At 40.8% G+C, this 27486-nt stretch overlaps 1 protein-coding gene across 12 annotated transcripts in view; it reads left to right on the top strand.

Annotated features, from left to right (window-relative positions):
- Positions 1–7677: 7677 nt before the first annotated feature.
- picalma (phosphatidylinositol binding clathrin assembly protein a) overlaps positions 7678–27486 on the top strand; it is a 39358-nt gene continuing 19549 nt past the window's right edge. For 6 of the 12 annotated variants that reach the window (XM_053441031.1, XM_053441036.1, XM_053441035.1 and 3 more), the window contains exons 1-9: positions 7678–7794; positions 7951–8194; positions 23670–23812; positions 24033–24108; positions 24215–24317; positions 24645–24738; positions 24883–24994; positions 25749–25855; positions 25963–26004. In XM_053441031.1, the coding sequence (XP_053297006.1) occupies positions 8065–8194; positions 23670–23812; positions 24033–24108; positions 24215–24317; positions 24645–24738; positions 24883–24994; positions 25749–25855; positions 25963–26004 (807 nt within the window). In that variant the 5' untranslated portion in view covers positions 7678–7794; positions 7951–8064. Of the gene's footprint in view, positions 7795–7950; positions 8195–23669; positions 23813–24032; positions 24109–24214; positions 24318–24644; positions 24739–24840; positions 24995–25748; positions 25856–25962; positions 26005–27486 lie in introns of all 12 variants that reach the window. The other 6 variants (XM_053441028.1, XM_053441034.1, XM_053441033.1 and 3 more) reach the window with 1 other exon arrangement.

Here is a 27486-nt window from a genome sequence, read left to right as displayed (position 1 = left end):
ATCTGCTATTTCTAAATATCCTGCAACGTGAACTGCATTTATCAACTTATGTTGTTTTATGTATTTGATGTACTTGAGTTGTTATGAAGTTTTGAAACAACATCAGTCCATTTCAATTTCTGAATTCAGCCACTACAGATCAAATACACAGAAGTTGTCTTGATCTCCTATTATATCAGAGATGATTTATGATAGAGCTAACTTAAGAACTGGAGCAGGTAAATAGAATGCGCTGCACAAAAGCCAATCGTGTCAATGGTGACAATTCTAAAAATGTTTTGTCTTTGGGTTGTTATCATATTATTGAATTATTTCTGGTTACTTTTTTTCAGGTGCAAACTAACCAATCCGGTGTTGCCTATTTGGTCAGCTTCTGGTCTGAAATGTCTTCTTGGGAGTCGATGGAGATGTGAGGAACCACGTCACACATTGGATTTTTCATTTAAGAGGGATAATCAGAACAGTCAGGTACAGTTACTGTTAGAACTGCCAGAGCTAAGCTGGGCTTTTACACAGGCTTGTCTGGACCTCTAAGTTGAGAGAGAGAGTTTGAAGTGTAAGGTATACTGTGACTGCTAGGGGAACTCCCATCATGCACTGTGCACTTTTCTCTCTCCCTCTCTTTGTCTGTCTGACCCCACATTCATTCATTTTACTACATGTGACTTTGTGTCTTTTCCCTCCCTCAGTCTAGCTCACTTATTCTGCAGGTATCTCTGACTCAAGAGCTGCACCAACAACAATTATTATTATAATTATTATTAATATGATTGTTAGTTTTATCATTATTGTTATCATTATAGTCATTTGTGCGGTTATCTTTAAAAACATATTTACATCTATAATCTTCAATGATTTATTTTTCTCATTATAGCAACCAATCTGACTGTTACACAATGGTCCCTCTCCTCACTTCTCTCACCCCAACCGTTCGAGGCAGATGGACGTCCAAATTGAGTCTGGTTCTCTAAGAGGTTTCTTCCAGTGAATGAGGGAGATTTTTTGTCTTCACAGTCAACAAACTGCTGCTCATTGTGGGAACTGTTGGTTTTCTCTATCATTTTTAATCAGAATCAGAATCAGAATCAGAATTCTTTTTATTGCCTTGTATATTTTCACATACAGGAAATTGCCTTGGTGTGGTTGGTGCACTTTACAAACAACAATATAAAAACAACAATATAGAGCAATATAAACATCAATATAAAAAACAACAATATCGAAAAAATAATATATACAGTAAATGTGTTTTGTGCGGTTTTAAGGTGCAAAGATTGGTGGTAGTGCCAATAATGTAGTGTTATAAATTATGTGCGAGGGTGGGGGGGGGGGGGTCAGCAGAGTCAGTGTGATGGGGGGGGCTTGTTTGTGAGCCCCACTGCCATGGGGAAAAAGCTGTTCAGGTGACGCGAGGTTTTAGTCCTGACGGCCCGGAACCTTTTCCCAGATGGAAGTCTCTGGAACAGGTGGTGACCGGGATGGGAAGGATCAGCGATGATCTTGCCTGCTCTCTTTCTGGTCCTGGAGTGGAACAGGTCTAGGAGAGCCGGCAGGTCACAGCCGATGACCTTCTCAGCTGACCGAATGATCCGCTGCAGTCTGCCCTTGTCCTTGGCAGTGGAGGCAGCGAACCAAACGGTGATGGATGAGGTGAGGATGGACTCAATGATGGCTGTGTAGAACTCAACCATCACTTTCCGCGGCATGCTGAATTTCCTCAGTTGCCGCAGGAAGAACATCCTCTGCTGGGCCTTCTTGGTGATGGAGGTGATGTTCTCCGTCCACCTCAGGTCCTGTGCTATGATCGTCCCCAGGAATCTGAATGACTCCACTGTTTTAACTGGGGAGTCGCACATGGTGAGGGGGGCGGTTTGGGCTGGGCTCCTCCTGAAGTCTGCCACCATCTCTACAGTTTTTGAAGCGTTCAGCTCCAGGTGGTTCTGGCTGCACCAGGAAGCCAGGCTGTTAACTTCCTCTCTGTAGGCGGCCTCGTCCCCATTGGAAATTAATCCAATAAGGGTGGTGTCGTCGGCAAACTTCAGGAGTTTGACAGAGGGATGGCTGGAGGTGCAGTTGTTGGTGTAGAGGGAGAAGAGGAGAGGAGAGAGCACACAACCTTGAGGGGCTCCAGTGCTGATGATCCGGGTGTCAGAGACAAGCTTCCCCAGCCTCACGCGCTGCTTCCTGTCGGTCAGGAAGTTGGTGATCCACCTGCAGGTGGGGTCAGGCACGCTCAGCTGGGTCAGCTTGTCCCGGAGAAGAGCTGGAGAGATGGTGTTGAATGCGGAGCTGAAGTCCACAAACAAGATCCTGGCGTAGGTGCTGGGGGAGTCGAGGTGCTGGAGGATGAAGTGGAGTCCCATGTTGACTGCATCGTCTACGGACCTGTTGGCTCTGTAGGCAAACTGCAGCGGGTCGAGGAGGTGGTTGGTTATAGTTTTGAGGTGGGTCAGCACGAGTCGCTCGAAGGTCTTCATTACTACAGAGGTCAGGGCGACTGGTCTGTAGTCATTAAGGCCTGTGATCCTCTGCTTCTTGGGAACGGGGATGATGGTGGATGTTTTCAGGCAGGCGGGTACAACACATTCAGCCAGTGAGGTGTTGAAAATGTCCGTGAACAATGGAGAAAGCTGATCCGCACAGTGCCTCAGTGTAGAGGGGGAGACAGCGTCTGGTCCAGCTGCCTTGCGGGGGTTCAGTTTCTTCAGGAGCTTATTTACATCTCTCTCCTGAATTGAGAGAGGTGTGAAGGGGGGGATGGAGGTGATGGGGCAGTCTGGGGCCATTTTGTGGGGGGGGCTAGTGTCTTTGTCCAGGCTGGGGAGAAGAGGTGTGATAGATGCGGGGGGGGTTTGAGAGGGTCTATCGAATCTACAATAAAAGTCATTCAGATCGTTGGCAAGTCTCAAGTCTTCCACAGAGTGGGGGGATTTGGTCTTGCAGCCGGTGATCACCCGAAGGCCTTTCCAGACTGACGAGGAGTCGTTGGCTGCAAACTGTTGTTCCAGCTTCTTTGAATACAGTCGTTTGGCCTCCTTAATCTCCTTGCCAAACGAGTATTTAATTAGTCTGAACCTATCCATGTCCCCACTCTTGAAGGCCACCTCTTTCTCCAAACGAAGCTGTTTGAGTTTTGCTGTGAACCAGGGCTTGTCGTTGTTATAACACACCCTGGTGCGTGTTGGAATACATCGGTCTTCACAGAAGCTGATGTAGGACGTCACAGCATCTGTATATTCGTCCAGGCTGTAAGTGGCAGTTCTAAAAATGTCCCAGTCTGTGTTTTCAAGGCAGTCACGCAGCTCCTCCACAGCTTCTCTGCTGCTCCAGTTCTTTGATCTCAGCACAGCAGGTTTAGAAATCTTGAGTTTCTGTCTGTAAGCCGGGATCAGGTGAATGAGAGCGTGGTCGGACAGACCCAGGGCAGCGCGGGAGACTGCATGATAAGCCTTGCTGATGGTGCTGTAGCAGTGATCCAGGGTGTTCTCCCCCCTGGTCGGGCATTTAATTAACTGTTTATATTTTGGGAGCTCCTGAGATAAGTTCCCCTTATTAAAGTCCCCAAGGACAATAACGGGGGAATATGTGTTCTCTCTCCTTCTCTCCACTCCCAGTATCTGCTCAGCGAGTTGTCGTTGAGCCTCGCGCACGTCAGCTTGCGGGGGGATGTAGACTCCAGCCAGGATGAAAGAGGTGAATTCCCGGGGAGAGTAGAACGGTCTGCAGGTGATGAAAAAAGTTTCCAGGTCCGGAGAACAGGACTGTAAAATGACTTTCACGTCGCTGCACCAGCCCTGGTTTATATAAAAACAAATCCCTCCGCCTTTTGCCTTGCGTGAGAGGATCGGGTCGCGGTCCGCGCGTAACAGCTGAAAGCCGGTCAGCTGTGCGGCGGAGTCCGGTGTGGCTTCGGTCAGCCACGATTCAGTAAAACAGAATACAGAAGAGAGGGAGAAGTCTCTATTTGTCCGGATGAGAAGGCGCAGTTCGTCCATCTTATTGCACAGCGAGCGGACATTAGAGAGGAGAATGCACGGGAGTGATGAGCGAAATCCTCTCTCCCTGAAGCGCACCAGAGCCCCAGCGCGCTTTCCTCTCCGTCTCCGCCTCAGTCTCGCTGCGTGGCCGAGGAGCACCGCACCTTTGACCAGTAAATCAACTAAATCCACGGAAGATGCGAGAAAGTTGGGACATAAATCAGATGGTGTTGTGTCCCTGATGTTAAGAAGCTCGTCCATCGTGAAAGTAATCCGAGTTGGGTCGCAATTAACAGAATTAAATACTAAAAACAAACACAGAAGTGCGCACCAACACACCGTGGCAGCCGTTCGTGGCCTTGACCTTCTATGTAAAGTGTCTTGAGATAATGTTTATTATGACTTGGTGCTATACAAATACAACAGAATATTTTTTTTTTTAATCATGGATGGTCTTATGATACATCCAGGACTCTGATACTCTGATACTCTGCGCTGAGGAAGGCTGGTCTGTTCTCAGATACAACCAAGGCTCGTGATAATACTGGAAATGACACATTTCCAAAATAAAGGCCCAAACAGGAGAAGACGAACCCACACACACGCACACAAACACACACAACCACACAACATGTGAGAGAACCGTCATGTGACCTAATTCTACATCTTCACGGAGGAAGTTTTCTTTGTCTTCCTGTCATGGTTTTTATGTGTGTGGGATATTTCTAGTCTGTTTGCTTCTCTGTCCTTTATCTAACCTGTTTCAATCAATCAATCAATCAAATTGTATTTGTATAGCCCGTATTCACAAATTACAATTCATCTCATGGGGCTTTAACAGGGTGTGACATCCTCTGTCCTTAACCCTCAGCAAGAGTAAGGAAAAACTACTAAAAAACCCTTTAACAGGGTAAAAATACGTAGAAACCTCAGAGAGAGCCACATGTGAGGGATCCCTCTCCCAGGACGGACAGAAGTGCAATAGATGCCACGTGCAGGAAAACATCATCAAGATTAAAGTCTTCAAGATTAAAGATTAAAGTCTCTAGCAGCATTTGATGAGGGTAGACATCCCGAAGGACAACCCCAACATGACATGCCAAGCAGTCCCGCTGCAATCACAGTCCATGGTCAGCAACCATCCATACCACGATCCACCATCCAGACCAGACGCCACTCCAGTCCTCAGTCACCGTCCACCGCCGCCCACCAGGACCCATCACGAGCCACCACCGCGGTCCTGGTCCACCGCCTGTGCCCAATGCCAACGCGACACAGGGTCCGCCACCAGCACCACGATCAGCCCACATAACTCAGAATCCGCCACACTGGATCCAATACTGCGACCCCAGGTGCACGATCCACAAACCGCAATCCATGGTGCGGCCACAGAGGCCCTGGATCTGCGGGCGATAAAGCAAAGGGATTCCGGGGAAGGGGGATAGGGATGGAGAAGAGGAAGGAGAAGCTGGAAAGAGAAGCTCCGTGTGTCATGTGTCATAAAATAGAAAAAGTTACGTTCTTCCGCACTAATTAGCTCTAACTATAAGCTTTATCAAAAAGGAAGGTTTTGAGCCTACTCTTAAATGAAAAGATGGTATCTGCCTCCCGAACTGAAAGTGGTAGATGATTCCACAGCCGAGGGGCTTGATGGCTGAAAGCTCTGGCTCCTACTCTACTTTTAGAGACTTTAGGGACGACAAGTATGCTTGAATTCTGGGAGCGGAGTGCTCTAGTGGGTTTATAAGGTACTAACAGCTCTTTAAGGTAAAAAGGCGCTATATTATTAAGGGCCTTGAAGGTGAGGAGAAGAATTTTAAATTCTATTCTAGATTTAACTGGAAGCCAGTGTAGCGATGCTAATACTGGAGAAATGTGCTCTCTTCTCTTTGTTCTCGTCAGGACACGTGCTGCAGCATTTTGGACAAGCTGTAGAGTCTTTAACGACTTACTGCTGGAGCCTGATAATAATGAATTACAATAGTCCAGTCTCGATGTAACAAGGGCGTGGACTAGTTTTTCTGCATCTTTTTGTGAAAGGACATGTCTAATTTTTGAAATATTACGCAAGTGGAAAAAAGTGGTCCTAGAAATTTGTTTTAAGTGACTATTAAAGGATCAATCAGGATCGAAGATCACTCCCAAGTTCCTGACTGTTTCATTGGAAGCAAGGGCAATGTCGTCTAGCGCAGCTATATCATTAGATAATGTATCTCTAAGGTGTTTGGGGCCAAGTATTATAACCTCTGTTTTGTCTGAGTTTAATAAGAGAAAATTCCGGGTCATCCAGGTTTTTATGTCCTTGAGACATGTTCGAAGTTTAGTTAATTGATTACTTTGTTCAGGTTTTATTGACAAATTTAACTGGGTGTCATCCGCATAGCAGTGGAAATTTACCGAGTGTGTCCTGATAATGTTTCCTAGTGGAAGCATATATAATGAGAATAAAATTGGGCCGAGCACAGAGCCCTGTGGAACACCATGGTTAACTTTGGTGTGCACAGATGACTCATCATTCATTTGTACGAATTGGGAGCGATCAGAAAAATACGATTTAAACCAGTTAAGGGCGGTTCCATTAATGTTAATTAACTGTTTGAGTCTTTGTAATAAAATGTGATGGGCAATTGTGTCGAATTCTGCGCTGAGATTTAACAGATCAGGGACTTGTGTCTGTCCTCGTTCTGAGGCTATTAAAAGGTCATTAGTGACTTTTGCCAAGGCTGTCTCTGTACTATGATTGGCTCTAAACCCCGACTGAAAGTCTTCATATATATTATTTTCCTGGAGAAACTCACACAGCTGATTGGCTACAACTTTTTCTAAGATTTTAGACATGAAGGGGAGATTAGATATTGGCCTGTAATTGGCTAAAACCTCTGGGTCTAGAGTGGGTTTTTTGAGTAGGGGTTTGATGACAGCTATTTTAAAAGACTGTGGTACATAACCTGATGATAATGACAGATTGATAATGTTAAGTAACGAACTATCAATTAGGGGCAGAGTTTCTTTAAGTAATTTTGTAGGAATGGGATCTAAGATACAGGTTGTTGGTTTAGAACCTGAGATTATTTTGGTAAACTGATCACGGGTGATCAGAGAGAAGCTGTCTAAGTAATGGGTAGGATTCTCAGCCGTTTCTGAGATCTCTGTTGTTGGGAGGGTATTAGGGCCAATTGAGGGCAGAAGATGGTTGATTTTATTTCTAATAGTTTGAATTTTATCATTAAAAAAGGTCATAAAGATATTGCTATTTAGGGATCGAGGAATACTTGGTTCGGTGGAGGTGTGACTTTCTGTCAGCCTGGCTACAGTGCTGAAGAGAAACCTGGGGTTGTTTCTATTCTCTTCTATTAGTTTTGAATAGTAGGCGGCTCTTGCTTTGTGGAGAGCCTTTCTATATTCTTTAACACTATACTTTAACACTGTTTGACTTTATATATCGAAATGATCAGTGTTTTTTCTTTGATGGATTGTATTTTGTTGTTTTTCTTCCTACGTATTTCCTGTGTATTGTATGTAATTGCATTTGGAGAACAAAATTCGTCGATTTATTTGTAATCAGTTAAAAGTTATAATGGAATGGTAATTCATTATCAGGTTAAATTTGTGTCTGTTAATCCAATGTGCTTCGTTTGGGTAGTTTTTCGAGATGGTTCTTGTCTTAGCTTTTTTTTTGTTGCGCTCTTATTGTGAAAGCCTTCGTCCGGAAACTGCTTCTATTTTTGTTCTGTCTGTCTGCCTGCGGTATGTTAGGAAGACTTGAACGGGTAGAGACGAAGACGCCGTAGACGCGAGGGACTGATTTAAAGACTGGGTGCGTATCTTACACTCGTGAAATGTGGACGGTTCTTACTGCAGGTTCAGTCTCTGTCTTGTACCAAATTCTATCTCCTGTTAGTTAGCTTGCTAGCCAGCTAGCTCCCACGCGTATTGTCTCGCCTACTGTCGCATCAGTGTCTCTTGTCTCCAGGGTTGTCAGGTGGCACAGAGCCTTTGAAGACCGACACCGTCCACTGTCCCCGGTTCTTCCACTGCCTCTGGAGACGTGTCTGCAGCGGCGAGCTTGTGTTCGATCGGATACAGGATGTCTGGCCAGAGCATTACAGACAGGATAACCGCCGCACAGCACAGTGTCACCGGCTCGGCGATTTCCAAAACTGTGTGCAAGGCGACCACGCATGAAGTCATGGGGCCAAAAAAGAAACATTTGGACTGTAAGTATCCCGTTGGTCGTGAACATCGCTGTGCATTTCTCTGCTTTAGTGCAGCTTCATGTTTGAAGGTTGTGTATGGTGCTCTGAGGCCTGCACACAGGCTACATGTAATGTTAATGTCAGGCTAACTCTGCCACACTATGGCAGCCCACTTTAAAAACCCCAGACATCCAGTACATAGAACCATCAGACAGCGGGCGGACCGTTATGATAACTGGTTTGTCTATAACACGACTCGGTGTTAGCAGCCTTGAATATTGTTAATGCTGATCATTTGTAAACTGAAAGCTTTACTACTTTTCTTTTGCTACATTCTGTCGACAGCTACAATATTTACTGCATTCTATTTACCTAATGAGGTAAACCGAGCTGAACTAGAAAAGACTGTCCCCAACGTCAATAACAAATACAGCAAATATCACTTAATTTGTTTTGTTAAACATAGATTTGTCATCTATAAAACATTATATTCAGAAGTAAACTTTTAAATCACATGTCAAGTTGTAGTGTCACTTTTTTCCTACAGGCAGCTATCGAATGTACGTACCCAAGAATCAGGCTTTTAAATTAATGTGGTTGGTGCCTAATGCATTATGTGACTCATATTAACTGCTTGAAATCTGAAAGGCTTGAAGGTGAAGTGTTGCATGTTTTTACATAGTTTTTTTGGGGGTTACTTATGTGTTAGCTTTGTAGTATTGATTGTAAGGTGTCCTCATTGTATACCTCAATAATCATTTAAAGCTCAGCAGACTGCTCTGTGTTGGCCCGTAAGTCTACAGTGCCTGTTGAGTCTGTCTGCCTCAGGAAGTGACTCTGGGGTTGTGGACTTTGATATGCAGCTTTATCAAATTAATAAGCAAATTAATATTGAGCTGTGTCGTCCAGAGATAGCATTACTGTCTTTCATAGAGCTTGTCGTAGCGTAATAAAGCAATTTCTCCAGCTGGATAGAATTTAACAGTCATTCTGTCGGTGCTTGTGGAGAGATTTGACTGCTGCATGGTTGACACAGATTTAGAATTTCCTGACGTTTGTGTCATGACTGAGTTTCTATTAGTTCCCAGACCCCCATAATGCTGTCAGAGGCTTCCAAAACAAACAGATCATATATAGTGATTTCTTTGTTTGATATCCATGGGTTGAACAACGTGGACATCTAGTCAGCAATGCTTATGCCAATTGTCACAACCTTTATTAGTCGATTTTATTCATCATTTGAGCTAGATGTAGATCCCCTTCTCCAATACCTTTTATGAACTCTTTTAGGAGTGCCTTTACTGAACTTTTACTGTAGGCTTATGAAAGCGACATTCTGACGTCCACACCCACTTCACTCCATGATGGACCAACTGTGCGGTGGTGATAGAGGAACAAGGCATTGTGCTTAGCTCTCTGGTTCTCTTTTCGTCTGTTCAGCAGGGATTTGTGACACTTGGATACAAGTTACACTCAGAAGCCAACAAAACGATTGCGTATTAGATGGCTGTGCTGAAAAGCCACTAATACTAAAATAATATTTATACTCAGAAATTCTTATGTTATTTGTTTGGAGTTTAAATAGTATTAAGATCCGTTAACAGAAATATTTTCAGGACGATCTTGAGTAAGAAACTGATTAATAGATGTGTCTTTGTTCTGTTGTATCAACTGGCTTAGCAACAAATGGTTAATAAGTCACTGCGGGCTACCCACTGGCACAGTGTGGAATCTACTTCCATTTACCTGCTATTTTTAGGCCTGGTTTACCGAGGACTAGCATATTTGATGTTGGAACATGTGGGTTTTTGAATAACCACAACTTTCAGCTGGTGGGAGGATGCTGTAATGGGGCCATGTCCCAGTGACCTTCCTGTTTCCACTCAATCAGGTTACATGTGGCCCCTCTGTGGAGCTGCTGAACAGAAGCCTGTCCTTGGAAATCTAGGGACCCACTTCTTGGCAAGAATCTCACTTATGTTTGAGGTATTTAAAGATAGCTGAAGTGTGCACTTGTCTTGGAGTTTCCTGACGCGCTGCACATAGCCTGCTGTGTTCCTACTGTCTGGATTGCAGGTGAGATATGGCCCTAAACACTGTCTATGTAGAGTTTGTGCTGGACCAAAGATCACATTCTTTAACACTGGCATGCTAGATAAACTCAGTCACGTAACTTTAAAGAGACTCTGCAGTTAGCAGAGAGGTAAAAGTTAAGGGTGAACAAATCAACTTCTGCGGTCTGCTTTAGCGTATTTACCTGAATGTTGGTTCAAAGTAAATGTGAAATGACTTCTGGGGACAATTTGCAGCTAAGTGGGTTTAGTGATGTGTACACCTATGAAAGTGCTGGCTTTTGGACATGTGGTTTCTGCGGCTCATCACTTCTGTTATGTTTTCCTGTGGAAAAGTGGGCAAGCCAGGTGCATGGCAGCACTTTTTTCGTCCTGGGTAATGTCATTTTTTGAAGTTGATTACATGCTGTTGTTAAACTGCTCAAAGGTCTCTCTGAGGCAATGAATACATGATGTCAGCAGTAGCAGGGGACCTTTGATATGGCCCTTTGGTCTGTGGTGCATTATTTAGGAGCTTATATATCCACGTGTTACTAAATATTCGTGTCACATTATCTTAAATGTATTAATTTGTGGTGGTTTGAGGAACTACCTCAATGCTTTCTTGGTTATTATATAAAAGTAGTTTTGTTCAGAGCTCCTCTGTTACGTATATCACTTTTGCGACAGAAAAATCTGTGAAATGTTGTGCAGTGCACTGCTGAACGTGCACTGGTGCTCACGCTGGGATACATTATAAATTTGAAATGCTAGTGCAGTATAGCACTTCTTTTTTCATATTGTGCTTAGTTCACACTAGGAGAATAATGCTTTTCCAAATCCACAGATTGGTTCTGAGCTGTTTTTTGGGGAGGGGGCGGGATCACTCGATCTTGGTTAGACCAAGATTATCATGTGGTATGTCCTGAAGTAAAAGTCCTGCTTACAAGCAACGTAAACATTGCCACACATAGTTACATTAAATTACACTGAACTCTTGGGACCACACACTGTCTACATGGCTCCGGCAGCACGTAATGTAAGTGCTACAATGTGGATCACATGAGAGGATTCCAACAGTCAAATTCAAACGTTTGAATTTTTCTATTCCCTGCCTGGGATGCATTTCAGTGTTTCCTGTAGGATTTTAAGCATCGCGGGAAGGCCGGTCACCCCTGACCTGATTTATGGACATACTCGTGATCCAAAATGTCTTTTCAGTAAACTTGTGTTTAAAGATGTAGAATTTGGGCACACAGCTCTACAGAAATTATCCTTGCATAGCATTGTGTGATTGGTAATTTGAAGTTCATAACAAATGATACACCTTCAAGCAGCATATCTATTACAAACATGCTGTAATAAACAGTTGTTACACAGTATGCTTCTGTGTATATTTGACATAGACATGGTTAATCTCCATTATCACATCACTTATGGACTATTATCAACTATCTAGAAAGAGGGCAACGTTTGAAACCTAAATCCATTGTTGTCACTGATGATCATAGTTTGTGTGTGTGTGTGAGGTCCTTGAGCAAGGTCCTTATGTTCCACTGACCGTTTCACTTACAGCCCTGGTCTACAAGCAGATCCTCGTGCAATGAAAATGTGGAGCTTTGAACAGCCTCATTCATTTCTTACCTTTTTTGAGTTTGGTGGATGGATTGTACTTGTGGTTTCATCTGGTCGTCTATTGGCAACCTTTAATTCTTGACCACTGGAACTGTACGGCCCGTGAGCCGAGTAATCATGGCTGGTTCTTCTTTGACATTGTTATTCTGTTAAACCACTCAATATAGCAATTTGCTAATGATCTGCAGAATTTAGGGCCGTAAACTAGGTTTCTGTTCTAGTAATAGACAGAAATGGTCAAGTAAAATTGTCAAAATGGTGGAGTCTGAAGCCCAAGAGAACATTTGGAAATAAAGGGCAGACATACTTTCATTGTGCTGTAAAGTGTGCCTTAATTCATCAACAAAAATATATGCCCGTGGCATACCATAGACCAGAGTGGTGGGTCTATCTGCCTCGGGAAATCAAGACTTGCAAGGAATCAATTTAAACTCAGATGTCATTCTTCTGTAGCCATACCATAGTCCAATCAGAATTTGATTTATAATAAGTTATAGCGAAAACCTTGACTATTGCTGCTTTAATGAAAGTGTTCAGAGAAGCTATAAAGCCTCCATGAAGTTTTATTTTTAGAACATTTTACTACCTTATTTTTTACTCTGACATTGTTCAGGCAGCATAAACCAACAGGATATCACTTATAGTGAATAGAGCACATTTATTTTAAAAGTTTAGACTGCTCAAAATTTGTATTGGTTCAGAAATGTTATTGCACTTGCTGGTGCAGCATTATTGATTTAATGAAATAAGTGCATGTGTTAATATCCAATAAGTAAATCATTAAAGAACAAGATGGTGATAACAGTGCTGTTGGATGAAAATGTTTCAGATCCTTCTGGTTCTCCTGTCCAACAGAATGAACGTGGCTGTACTCCCTGAAACCTCAGTCATATCTGTCTGTACATGGTTCATATGAGCCATAATGGCAGATGCAGTAACGTAAATCTCTACCTTTTCACCCTCCCAAAGGCCCTTCCTCTTGGTTTCACCCTTCATGCAATGAATGCAGTGCCGCGCAAGTAGCATGTGACCCAAGTGGCATCAAGTGACAGCCCTTAAATAGAATGCTGATGCCCTGTCCACCAGCTGTGCTGAATGCAGTGCACTGTGAAGAGAGATCTTTTTTCGACCAGTGACACCTGTCTGTCCCCTGGTTCTTGAATTTTTATGAAACATATGCTTCATCACTTCACATCACCTGTCTGACAAACTTTGTCTCCTGCTAGCTCTCTAGTGTCGCCTCGCAAGCAGGGCTCCAGACTGCAACCACTTAGTACCATTTTGCAACTACACTTTATAACTAGGTGCACTGCTGCGACTTGCAAATTTGCCCCCCGTTTTTTGTTAAAATCATCATTGTATAGGCTAGCACGTGAAATACCAAGAGCGAGCTAAGATGTTTGCATGTCTGCTCCTTAGACTGGGAGTGAGGTGGAGTCTATACAAACAGAAAGGCCCAGGGACCCGCCCCAACTGTCTCACGCACAATGATCAGCTGCTTCATAGCAGAATCTACAGTTGGTTTGTACTAGGGCTGCTAAATTAATCGAATTTTAATAGTGATTTTGATTATGGCGTCAAACGATCTCCATACTACTATAATCGAGTTGAAACGATTATTTGGCATTTTTTTCGAAAGCGACGCGCAATTCAGTCCTTGCCCCAAAGCATTCAATTTGGCCCAGCTGACTGGCTCTCACTCTCAAGCAGCCGTAAAGTGAAGGAGGCGAATTTGTGTGTGTGGTGACCGGCATTATTTAAAAAACAGCGCGAGTGAAAAATGGCAGAGGGAGGGCACCCTGTTTGATCGACAAAAAGGGTAGAAAAGTTGTCTTGTATAGGAACACTTCGGATTCAAGGATCCGATGAGGAGCAGCACCACACAATGTAGCGGCCGCCCCGCGTCCATTCTCAAGCGCGCAGCCGCCTGGCTGTTCACACCAGACCCACAGTTCTCCGCGCCGGTCAGCCCGCGATTCTCAATGTAGGAATCGGGAGTTAAATGATGATGGGCCTCATAGCCATCCCCAACCCATCTCTCTCTCTCTCTCTCTGTCTGCTTGTGTTTCAAAGTTCTCAGTTACAAAGGTTTTTTTTGCGGAGGAATAAGACACGCAGCCGTCATCGGTGTTTACCTGAACTGGAAGTAAGTGACACTTCCGGTTAGTCATTTAAAGAATAAAGCATAGACTTCAGAATAAGGGCACATAATAATTGTTTGAATAATCGTGATTTTGATATTTTTCTAGAATCGAGCAGCCCTAGTTTGTACCATGCTGGAGTTTCCTGTGTTCTTTACTCTCCTGCTGACCTCCACTCACTTTAACTAATAGACACCAACACTCATCACAAGTTATTAGGACCTGATCAATACATGAAGTAAATTAGTGTTTGTTTGATTCGCTCCAGAGTTTATGAAGCTGCACTTTGTCATTGACATTTTGTGCGTGCTCCGTACAACACTCAGTGTTAATGTAATCAGAGCGACACAGATACATGATTCAACACCATAGATTAATAACTAAATACATGATTGTAAGTTTGTCATCATACCCATCCCATTCTGTTTACTGAGCTGGTTACACATACTATGTGGTAAATGTTTAATATTTATTCAAGCGCAATTTTTGTAAACCATGCCAGAGAGTCCAATTTATATATTTTGTTTGTTTGTGTTGTGGTTTATTTTATTTATTCATTGAAGATATGATAATAATTGAAATTTGTTAATTTCTCATTGAAAGGGTGTACTTGCAGGATTGTGCTCCTTATACTATTTTTACAGTAATATCATTTCTGTGACAGTGGATATCGCCAAACAAAATTTGTCATCATGACAGTCCTACCATATTATTTTCAATAATGCACTAACTTAAAGGTCCCCTTGCACAGTTTACAGCTTTAGTTCAGAAAATGTCATTCATTCCAAACTAAATTGGTATTCTACACTGAAATTGATTTTTGATCGAGAAATCTAAATTAATCAAGCCCTTGTGAATCGTAATCATATAGATTTGGGAAATCAGTGGCAATACCTGGCCCTAATCAGCATGTACTTAAAGTAAAAGTGCAGAATAGCCAATTTCATTAATAAGGATTAGAATAAGTCTCAAGGGAGCTAGCTCTGAGAAGGTTGATGCCAAGGAAGCTGTACAGATGATGTTCAGTCAGGGAAAAGAGCTAGAAGGCCCAACTACAAGGGAGGTGCCAGGCCCTAGGGGTCCTCAGGGGGATGTGCTGTAAAGGAAGTGGAAGGAGAGGTATTCTGTAAGAGGAAGTTTCCTGTTTTGTTGTGGTTGTTTTAGTGTAGATGTTCTATTTATAAACTTAACAATTATCAGTTAAACAGTTACAATGGGAAAATAATGTGTTGCTTTGGTGGTGCATGTAAAAAAAATTGTGGTGCCCCTAAACTTTTCATTAAGGAGCACAAGTGCTATAAGTGGAAAACTTTAGACTGGAGCCCTGTAATGACAGGAGGGTGACTGACCACATTCTTTTTTACATTTAATCAATGTACATTTTTTCAGCTGTGGTTCTTGTACTGTAGTGACATTAGTGCTACTTACCTTATGTTCACATACAATTTTCTGAGACAAAAAAAGCACCATTTCAATTAAAATGTGACATAGTAAACTTAAAATATTACAGCACATTGTATTTCTGTAAGTTATCTATTTATGGGGGGAATTGTGAATAGTTGTTGCAGCTCGATTAAAGGTGTGTGCCTAAGTTTTCTGCTTGTGCTCCTAAAATGTACTGTATGTTTACAGTGCTCCTACTAAAAAAGTGATTCTGGAGCCCTGACAAGGTATCTTCATTTTGCGTTGGTGTGGATATAGCTACTAGGCCTCTATGAGCACTTTAGCCCACATCATGTTCAGCGGACCTTGCTCGTAAAGCGATAGACATTTCCTGAAGCAGGAAGTGTTCCTCTGGTTCCCTAAAGTAAGCCTTGTCATGGGTAAACGGCCAACAGTAAGTCATTTCATAACCCAACCCCTTCCCAGAGTGCAGGGGATCAGAGCTGATCAAATGTGAAATGCCTGTCAATTAGGCAGGCATCATGAGTGGACTCTTTTTTTATTTTCTGTATTTTATTTTTTATATAGATACAGTGTTTCAATGCACTTTGCATCAGCTTTGATCGATAAGTTGTGCATCGTCTTTTACATAGGTGTTCATTTACATAAGAATATCACCGACATTTAGCAAGTTGTGCAGCTTCTCTCTGTGTCTGAGAGTGATTCAGAGTTTACACCCTCTCTCTCACACACACACACACACACACACACACACACACACACACACACACACACGGCCCTGCCCTCGCTCAGTCACACACAGCGAAACACACGTTGAGGTAGCTGAAAGTGAAGTGAAACAATACAGGTTTAAGCTAAATGAGAGAGGGGAGTACTTTATAGCGGATCTAGTTATTGGCAACGACATGGACATCATGGCGGGGTGGGCGGCTCTGTGTGTCTAAGTGTGCAACCTGTTTCGAGTTTTTGAGCAGCAAGCAGAAAAGCGGAGGTCTCACACACTCAAGAGGGGGGAAGGCTGAGAAATGCTTTACATCTGCTGCTTCAACTCCATCCTTAGGGAAAACACTGAAAGGGATAATATTGTTTCTTAAAATCCTCATATCAATCTTTGTATCTGCACCTTTGCACGGTGGCATTTACATCTGCACTAGATGCGTGGAAATTGTTTACTTGTATGTGGGCTCCATTGTGTGAAAAATGTCTGCTTTGGGAGTATTGATTTCAAAAATGTTAATTTAGATTAAAAAGCATCTTTGAGTCTAACTGTACTGTAAATGGTTTCTTCGACTGCAGTGTGTCAGGATGGTCAGTGGACTATCTGTTTCTACATGAATCTGGAGAAGAGGGACCGACTGAACCAATGATTCACGCTGATCTGAGATTTAAGTTAAAGAGATATTAGCTTGATACATGAGGGTTTGGAGGTCAGCTGAGGACTGTGTGGATTCTGCTTTATTCATTCTGTCCCTGCCAGAGATCAGTGTTGCTAGTGTTGATATCAAAACTGAGATTCATCTTATTAACAATTGCTCAGGCATTATGTTGTCACGAAAGTACACATTTAGCGCAGGCGTTTAAGTAAAAAATTAAAGTGCCGATTATTGTGTCTAAAAGCAGCAATTTGTACCACATATCACAAATTAAATGTCAGTGCTTCCATTTCCCCTCTCCTCTGTAGTGGTTTAAATGCAGCCATCTCTTTTAAACAAACCTAATTTGATGGCCTCTGTTTAATGAAATGTTTCTTGTTGCCAAAGCACCTGAGACAAAACACAGCCTGTTCAGTCTAATGCATCTATTGGATTTACTAATTCATACAACAAAATATTACTTTTATTCAATTTTAAATAAAGGTTTAACATCTCCCACTAGAGACACTAGCTGATAAAATGTTTACAGCAGTGCTGGTTTAATGGGACCACTCTTATATTACTCAGATCAAAGATGCAGCTGAGTCAAATTTTATGTGATTTCTTTTGAAAATACTTTTGAAAGTACATCTAAAACCAAGCGTTATTTGTTTTTTTCCGTGTGTGCTAATTTAATCCTGAGATTGTTGTGGATCCTCTGCACATTATCTCTTACCTACTACTTCCTCTTTTTACTCATGACATTGTCTCTGTTCTCAACAGTCTGTTAGCGCCATCTGACAGTACAGCCAGCCTGGCTGAGCAAATTCAATTCTCCACACTGTTATTTTCCCCCTTCTCGTGAACATCTTGTAAATCTCAGAAATACCCTGAGGCACTTCAAAGAGGAACTGATACGATTTTGCTGCTCAAAGGTCAAGGTCACTGTTCCCACTATATGGCGTACATCAGATATCGAGGGAATTTCTTCAAATATGACACACGATCAATTTGTTTAAGGGATGAACCAGTAAAGTATTAATCTGCTTATTTTGAATTAACACAAATGTCTAATTTGTTCAAATGAAGTAATGATATTACTGATTACTTGCCAGAATGACCACAGATTGTCTGCAATCTCTTGCAAGCCATTGGGCAGCGATTGTGATTGATGTGTAGATATTAAGGTTGCTTGTAGGCTTTTCCACAAATGGACTGTGGACAGCATAGAAGTGTTTAAAAAAATGTACAGTATGCTGGTTGGCTAAAATGTATGCTGGCCATTTCAGCCCACAGACTGTATGTATGCTCCATCAGCTTCTAGAAAACATGTAGTATACTAACATGTAACATTTTGTATTTTGTCAAGTATGTGTGTTATGGTCGCTGTCGGACATAATTGTGTATGGTTGTTGTTTTTTAACACCAACCCTAAATGAAATTTCTATTAGTAAGTTGAACTGTCCGAACATCACACTGTTGCTAAATGTCACTGACTAGCTTACGTTATAGAGATGCAGGTAAAATAAATGAACCATAATCACTAATCTGAACTGACCCATTTGAACTTGCTGAAATCTGCTCATGGTTTCTTCTCTGTAGTACTTACCATGTATAACTATTCACTGGTTTTACCATTTATTTTTGTTCAAGTCTGCTTTTATGCTGCTTTTTACCACATTTCTTTACGTACAATATATTGATATGTGGTTTGTTATTAGAGACATCACCATTTTTTATTAATGGTTAATAGCTGACTCACCATAATTCTTTCAAAAATTGCTTCAGTATTTACATTTGCCCGTGATCTTCTCTGTATTTATTATTTCTTCTGTCTCTGCATGTAATCCCAGACTGCATTAAAACAAAGTTAATGTTTTAACATATTCAGGAGTTTCTTCTCCATACACTTTTAAGGACATCTCAGATTCAGCTTGCCATCCTCAGCACATTGTCATAATGAGATCTGCTTTGATGAGACGAAACTTTAATTTGTCAGCTTCTGATCTACTTTGAATTGAATGCTGACATAGGGCTGGGTGAATAATCCAATATTGTTTTCATTTTGATTTTTGAATTCTGGTGCTGCATTCTGTTACACAGTTGTGCTCTCATTTTGTCTTGTTATAAATCCAACAAACCCTTTACGTGTGCTTTTCACCCTCCCTAAAAACACACATTACTTAGTCTGGCTTTGGCATGCTTGGTTCAGCTCATTTCAAAATGATAGTAACGGAGCTACCAAGAAAGGTAAAACCAGGTCACAGGTCACCTGTTTCGAAACGCTTTCATTGAGATTGATGAACAACAACAGCAAATGCTGCACAATGAGGCCATTCAAACACTTTGTTTAACCATTTGAAATTCAGTCACAAAGTGGACTATGATAAAAAACTGGTGAAGACTTAGGACAACGGTCTTAAACTGCCTGTTCAGTATAATAAGAACAGAGACATGGAGCTTGGGGTTAGGATGATTAGTGACTCTAATGCTTCGTCTCTGAATGTCAGCCCTGTGATGAGCTGGTGACCTGTCCAGGTTGCACCTCTCACTTAATGTCAGCTGGGATTGGCTCTAGCTCCCCTGGTCAGCCTCAATAGGATGGATTCATTTACTTATTTACTTATTTATTGCGTTCAGAAGGCTGAGATCACTTTCAGCTCAGTATTTTCATACTTTTAGTTCTCACATAACGTATTATCTCCCCCCCCCCTTTTTTTTTTGTTAAATAAGCTTTCTTAGAAAGGTTCAATAAATTTATTTTGGTACCAAAATAGATGAGTAATGAATAATCTTAATATATATTGTTATTTTGTCCAAAATAATTATGAATAGTACAGCCTTGTGCTTCCATGTTTACCAACCCTGACGTAAGCAACCTTGTTCATCCGATGATCAAGAGCTTTGGTTTGTCCTTATACAAAAGAAGCTTCAGGAAGACCAGTGGAGAAAGTTGGGGGTTCGTTCACTCCTCTCAGTCGCTTCAGTTGCATCTGAAAAGCCTTTTGTTGTCACATGGGTTGCCTATTGTGTATGTAAAATAGTAAAAAGCCTTTTGTGTGGTTCTCTGCAAACACTGAGGAGGATTCATGGACCACCCATGCAAACAGGGCTCAATAGGTAGAACTGCCACCTCCCATTCCAGTAAACAGTTAATGTTAACAAGATATTTCAATCAGTTGGTTTTTATTTTGTTTTAGCATACAGTCAATAAAACCCATTTAGAAAAATGTAGTCTGTGGTAACCTCAACTTTACATCTTTAGGAGTCAGTGGGGACTGGAGAGGATCCTTCAACTCAATTAATTTGGAAATTCTGTTAAATATTTATTTACATTGTCTGCCAAGCTTCTAATGGTTTTAAATATTAACTTACTGGGACCATTGTCAACAGTTGGTCTGTCACATGGATTTTTATAAAAGCATTTAACAAAGACATTCTTTTGCCTCCTCAAAATATGGTCATAACTGATTACTTCTCCTTGAACTGTAAAAAATCTGATTATTTTCTGTAACTGTCAGACCTGACTGCTCAGACATGAATGAGGTTTCCATTGAAAATGGTATTTGTTCTTTTTTTCATTTTGTTTATGTTAAGCGTGTTCGTTTATCCTAAATATGAGAAGATGAGCCAAACTCGGTTTGTTCAATCAAGTATTTATTTAGAAAGCAATGAAAGGTAACAATCAGCAAAGCAATGGGCATCCAACAAGTCGCATCAGAACACGAGACCCATCAGAACGCATCAAACAGCCGGCGCCTGTCTATTTTATAACAGTAGATCTTGGTTCTTCCTCCTCGAAAGTGCGCAGGCGTAGCCCCTCCTTCTTGGCTTTGGAATAAGGAAGTGACAAGTCTCAAAATGTTCATCTCTTGACCAGCCTTGACACAGCTGATGGCATGTGGGCCAACGGTGTTGACATTTGGAGAGAAGATTATTGTGTTCTTGCTATATCAAAACAATGTTCTGTTTGTACAGACATTCAAAACAATTTAACCAAAACAACGAAACAGCATTGTGACGCAGACACATTCTAATTTTCAAGATTAAACACTTGGAAGGAAAGGGTTATTATTAATAATTTGCGTGAAGGCCTTATCTGGCTCAAACTACTTCTATCTTTATTCATTTAGAGTTGAGTTAGACACAGACTATAGCTAAAATATTGAAATCCTAACATTTACCATATTTTCAGCAATAGGTTTGTGAGCAGACTAACCCCTTTCCCATTTTTCCTTCTTCAAATACATAAGATTTAATGTTGTGGCACCGTAGGTTACTATCAAGGTCAAGTGCTGTGGCTGAGGGGTAGACTGGTCGTCCTCCAACCTGAAGGTCGGCCGTTTGATCCCCAGTCTGACCCATCTGCATGCTGAAGTGTCCTTGGGCAAGATGCTGAACCCTGAATGGCCCCCCATAGAATAACAAAGTGCTGCGAATAGATGCATTGTATGAATGCGTTTGTGAATGGGTGAATGTAAAACTGTACTGTAAAGCACTTTAAGTGGTCAGCTAGACTAGAAAAGCGCTATATAAATACAAACCCATTTACCATTGTGATTTAAATCTGAACAACTTTAGTACGATTAGACTATAGTAAAGACGTCTGAGCACATGTTCAGAACTAAAGTGAGCCTGTAATGCAGAGATATGTAGCCAATGGCAACTGCAATACACGTGCACAAATATACATCAGAGGGGGCTTGAGCCGCTACCCTTTTTTTTAAATTTTTTTTTTTAAAATAAATTCATATTGTTTGTGCACAGCTTCCCTGTCAACAACTATATTGATTAAAGTAAAGGATTTAATCAGCGTTTGTCCCTTTCAAGCTTTAGGTGCAGCGCACAAGTGTCAGCTGAATGAATGTCAAATCAGTGTGGAGAGCACTGACCACTGTCATACACATACTGCTGTAGACTGATTTATTTTTTAAATTACAGCACACTTGCAATAACAGTAACAGTCTATAACACTTTTTAATAATTTTTGTATACAAAGATTATTTAGATCAAAAAGATATTTAATATTTAACTTTAACTGATTTTAATTGATGAGAAAGACGCCACGTTGAGAAATATTGTGGATGTGATACATTGAAATACGTCAAGAAACATCTCCTTTGTTGCCTGCTTTTGTGATAAATCAGGCAACATATTTTGAGTATTTATCAACAGTGAGGTTAATAAAATAAATGAAGCAAGTAAGATTCTCAACTATAATTTTTTTATACATGATCATGAGAAGTGCCCTTTTTCTCTCTTGAGCCCCTGCCCCCCAAAATGTCTGCACGTCCCTGGTAACTGACTTTGTATAATATTCAATGTCTCTTTGCTATTTAGTATTGCTCCCTTTTTCTGGTTTTCACTTAAAGGTTTTATGAAGATGTTACCACTTCATACATAGTATGTTACTTAAAACCATGATTTTGCCCGAGCATGTATGACTTCAGTTTCTGTGCTAATCTTTCTAGTTATGTCATGAGTGTTTTAATTTTTCTCAGTTTAAGAAATACTGACATTGGAAAAAAAAGAGTCAATGCGAGGCCCAAAACGTGCTGTAGCATTCCTTCGTTGTCTGGAATAAATTTTGGCAGAAATAAATTATTAAAAAAAACGAAGCGCTGACGTTGGTTGCAATGTGGACATTTTAAATCTATTCTCCATTTGTGTGCATCTGTAGCACAGATATCCTGACCTCACTGGCTGCTATAGAGTGAGCCATCTCAGCTGCAGGGTCCGCCGTTGGCCTGCAGCTGTCACAAAGGCATGTTGACGGCTTCCTCTTCCCTACCCTGTTAGGTCCACTTCTCTGTATTCTGCCTTGTAATAGCAGCACCAAAGATCTGATTCAAACATAATACCAGTAAGCCAATTTTCTTCCAACTATGCTGGTATTTTAATTGTAATGGCTCGTCTGTCCTCACATGCTCAAGACTTTGTTCTATGTTCCTTCTTCCTCAGCAGAATCACTGACTTGATTTAAAAATAGACAAATCAATATAGAGCAGTGAAGTTTGGTGCACATGGAGATTTCAGTTTGGTCTCCGTGGATGTGCATCTGCCACACAGACATCAGACCATTCATCAAAGAGCAGTTAACAAACTGAGCCACCTCGACCACAGGGCCTCTCGGCTGCAGTTGTAAAAACACCACTGGCAGCTACCTTCTCCTTTTTGAAGGGCTATTGTGTTCAATGCCACAGCTCACTGTTCACCCTCTTTAGAGTGGCACCTTCATATACACTGGTATTTCAGTGTCAACTGTTCTTCCACAGGATTGACTGTGTGGTGGGGTTGACGACTTTTCTAACATGCGACTGACGCAAAAAGGGGAAACAAACTAATGTCTCCAGATTTGGTCTTGTCTGATAACAGCTATATTCTGATATAGATTATGCAGAATGATGTTTATGGCATTCATATACACTTAGTTCCTAAATAGGAACCACAAGAATAAATTTGTAAATCAGCGAAATCCCCCTTTTTTTAATTGGCATTTATCTCCATAGTTTTGAATTGTTTCATTTGAGTGCCAACTTTTTTTCTGTAACAAGTCCCTGATCATTAGTCAGATGAAAAAATCCACTCCCAACAAGTTTCTCATACTCCAGACCAATATGTTGGCTTTCTTGAAAATGTTTGTTCTGAAAGTCAGTATTTACCTGAACTCTCCTACCCAGCATTCCGTTGCCCTCCTGTATTCTATTGATTTTGTTCAGCTTAGTGCTACAAAAAGAAACAAATAAATGAAAATGGGGAATCTACTTAACCCTAACCCTTGACAATCTTTGCCTTCAATGAACAGCAAACGTGTGTGCTTCCTCTAAGGTGCTGTGCATCTATTGTCTCAATAACTTTGGCTTATTGATCTGTGCCTCACCCCCACCTTTCTTCTCTCTCCTTCTTCCCTCAGACTTGATTCAGTGCACGAATGAGATGAATGTGAACATCCCTCAGCTGGCGGACACACTGTTTGAGAGGACCACTAACACCAGCTGGGTTGTTGTCTTCAAGTCCCTCACCACTACACACCAACTGATGGTCTATGGCAATGAGGTCAAGCAGGAGATAGTTTTTGTAAAATGACAACATGCAGTATTTTATATTTAGTTATTCGAGTACTTCAATCTAATCCCTTCTTTGGGAACCACTACATTCAATGTTACATGCCCACAAGTCAAGCCCTTTGTTGCAGTTAGCTGGTTCACTTGTGAACACCACTTGTGCCTGCACACAGAGCTCCTCATACTTCCTCCTCCTCATGTTTTTCTTGCAGAGATTCATTCAGTATCTGGCTTCAAGGAACACACTATTCAACCTGAGCAATTTTTTGGACAAAAGTGGATTACAAGGTATATTACCAGCACTGTACACAAACTGTACAGATACTTGGCCAATATTCATGACGTTGCTATGACACTTAACTTCCCCTCCCCACTTGTTCTGTTTTAACTCTAGGCTATGATATGTCAACGTTCATAAGGAGGTATAGCCGCTACCTGAATGAGAAGGCTGTGTCCTACAGACAAGTCGCTTTTGATTTCACTAAAGTAAAAAGAGGGTAAGAGCCTTTTATTATTACTTTTTAGTGTTTAACATCCACTTGAGGCAACCATGCCATTGTTTTCCCAGAAACTTGGTCTTGTCTTCCACCCATTGGAGGGGAACAGACAGGGCTGAATCATATTAAACAGTCTAACAATTGTATTTCCTACCATAAATGTTGTGACCGCTGCACAAGCTCATTAGATATATGCAGCTTTTTTGCAGCCTATTAAAGTATAAAATAGTTCCCATCTTGTGCCATTTCAAAGGCAAAATAATTTGAAAATCAATGATATAAAATTGAGATGTAATCATTCATAAAAGCATGTATTTCTTTCCACAGGTCTGATGGGTTGATGAGAACGATGAACACAGAGAAACTCCTCAAGACCATCCCTATCATCCAAAATCAGATGGATGTGTTACTCGATTTCAATGTGAGTGCACAGTACTGGCAGATTAAATTGATTGCTAACTCCAGTTTCATATATTACATGCAACTTTCCATCTTTTGACCCATTGGCTTGTTCAAAATTCAGGTCACCTCTGAAGAGCTTAAAACATCTCCACCTGTCTTCCAGGTCAATGCTAACGAACTGACAAATGGTGTGATCAACGCAGCTTTCATGCTTCTCTTCAAAGATGCGATTCGACTGTTTGCTGCCTACAATGAAGGCATAATCAACCTCCTGGGTAAAAACAAGCTTTTGTGTTGTCATAGCCTGGCACTGTATTTATAGAGCTTTTCTAGTATTGATGAGCACTCAAAGTGTTTTACAGTACAGCTTTTTGCCATCCACCCATTCACACACACATATCCTACCATTAGCTTCTATGGAAAGCACTCTTTTTTTCTATGAGGAGCAATTTAGGTTTCAGTATCTTGGCCAAGTACACTTCGGCATGCAGATGGGAGACTGGGATGCACCGCCGGCCTTCTGGTTAGAGGGCGACTGCTCTAGCCCCTCAGCATTCATAATTTTTTTTCATTCTGCTTATGCTTAAAACATTCAAACAATTAATTGAACCGTCCCTTCCCAGCAATATAAATATACAGTATTCTACATTTTTGTAATTAATATCAGTAATCCATCATGGTCAAACAATCACAATTTACAAAGAGGAATATTTTATACTTTATATGTAACTGCCCCTCTATTTATTTTACTCTTAGCAACTTTTCCCATATCTTTTTGCATTTCATTGGTTGGAGTAACGTTATGCATTGTTTTTCTGGAGTGCATTATGACAATAGCTCTCTCCACCATTGCTTTAATAAAGGTGAATGGTCAGACTTTAGTTAATTAGTATTTTTTTTTCTGCAGTCATTATTAATTATATTAATAGTTTTGCTTCAGCATAATGTTAACCTAAAACATTTAACTAAAATAAAATGATGATGATGTTTGTCAATCTTTTTGTTGTGGTTGTTTTCTTATAATAACAGAGAAATACTTTGACATGAAGAAAGTTCAGTGCAAAGATGGACTTGATATCTACAAAAAATTCCTTACACGAATGACAAGAATCTCCGAGTTCCTCAAGGTTGCAGAGGTAAGTCAGGAACCTCAGATCAGCCAGTCAGAGATGTAATAGGCCTGTAGTCATTTAGATAGGTCAGCAATTTTGTGCTCATCTTAAATCTTGTTCTCTACCTGCAGCAAGTGGGGATTGATAGAGGAGACATCCCAGATTTGTCTCAGGTAAGCTTAGATAACTATTACTTATAATAACATACACCCATCATCTCTTTGTTGGTTGTCCTTAACAAAGTTTAGAATGGCCAAATCCTGCACAATTATGCAACTTATTTATATAATAATGTCTTGCTAAAGTGTATATTGTAGCATGCATATTTGACAATTGTCAGAAAGGGCACACAAATGTCCTTTTATTTGGCGAATCATTGAAGGAAAATTATTGAAATTACAGTAAGAATGCCGTCAATATGCAGTAGTACCTTCTCTTAAAAACCTCTCATTTGAGTGACCAGTAATTATAGTATTCCCTTTATTGAAATAACATTGGTTAAGGTATATTAAATGGACTGTTTGCCATATCACAAGAAGAATGGTATGTCATTTACCTAAACTGGTGTCCAGCAGTGATGAGGTTTTAAGATGCCACTGAGAATTCCAGTAGAGATGAGTATAATTTTATTTGTATTGCATTTGTTGGGTTTTCTATTTTGGCAGCACACACCTATATCCGCCTGCCATCATTGTATTTGTGTTTAACATGTCAAGCCCTTGAGCCATAAAATCAATCGCATCCTCACTCAAACCTCTGAATTGTGTGAGCTGAGCTTTTCAAAGTTTGAGAAATTCAGCAGGCCATTTTCTGTTTATAATACACATCTATGGGAGTTTAATAAGTTGGATGTTCAGCACTGAACCTAGTGACTGCAATGGCGCGAAATTTGTGTTTATTTTATTAGTTTACGTAAATGCACAGTAACACTGATCAGGCCCACTGTTGCATGTAGTACTTTTTCCAAATACACTGTAAAGCAGCTTATGATTAAAGGTAGTACGTACACTGACACAGTGTTAATTTTGGCAGCTATTTTTGATTTAGTCTTAGTCTTAGTCTTTTGACGAAAAAGCATATTAGTTTTAGTCAGATTTTGTCATTTTTATCCTTCTTAGTTTTAGTCTAGTTTTAGTCTACGAAAACAAATTACATTTTAGTCTAGTTTTAGTCACATTTAGTAGCCACATTAAACTCCTTTTCTTCCCTTCTCAGGCCCAGGGACCCTGTGTTTGTGTCTAAAACTGCAAAATAGTCTAGCTTGCAGTACTTAGGTTGTCCATTAGATATCCCTACCAGCATAAGTCTATAGCAGGGATCGGCAACCTTTACTTTCAAAAGAGTAATTTTGCCCCCTCTTCCCCCAAATAAAATTTGTCTGGAGCCGCAAAACATGTTTGATAACAAAGCTAATAAAGTTTAATTTAAGTTATACTATACTAAAGTATAGTTTGTTGCATTTACGAAATGATATAAAGACAATAAAGAAAACTCTTGACATTTTATTGCTATTTGTACCTGTTACAACAAAGGAAAACACAGAACACTTATTAAGAGAAGAAATACACAGGCAAGTGTCGTCCTACTTTTAAATAAATTAAACACAGAACTTTATAGGGCTATTTGAGTCCTCCGAATATTTGTGGGAAAATGTA

Source organism: Pleuronectes platessa, chromosome 15, assembly GCF_947347685.1.
Source record: "Pleuronectes platessa chromosome 15, fPlePla1.1, whole genome shotgun sequence".
Classification (NCBI taxonomy): Eukaryota; Metazoa; Chordata; class Actinopteri; order Pleuronectiformes; family Pleuronectidae; genus Pleuronectes; species Pleuronectes platessa.
Note: the sequence above shows the minus strand (reverse complement) of the source record. Positions and strands in the feature narration are given on the sequence as shown.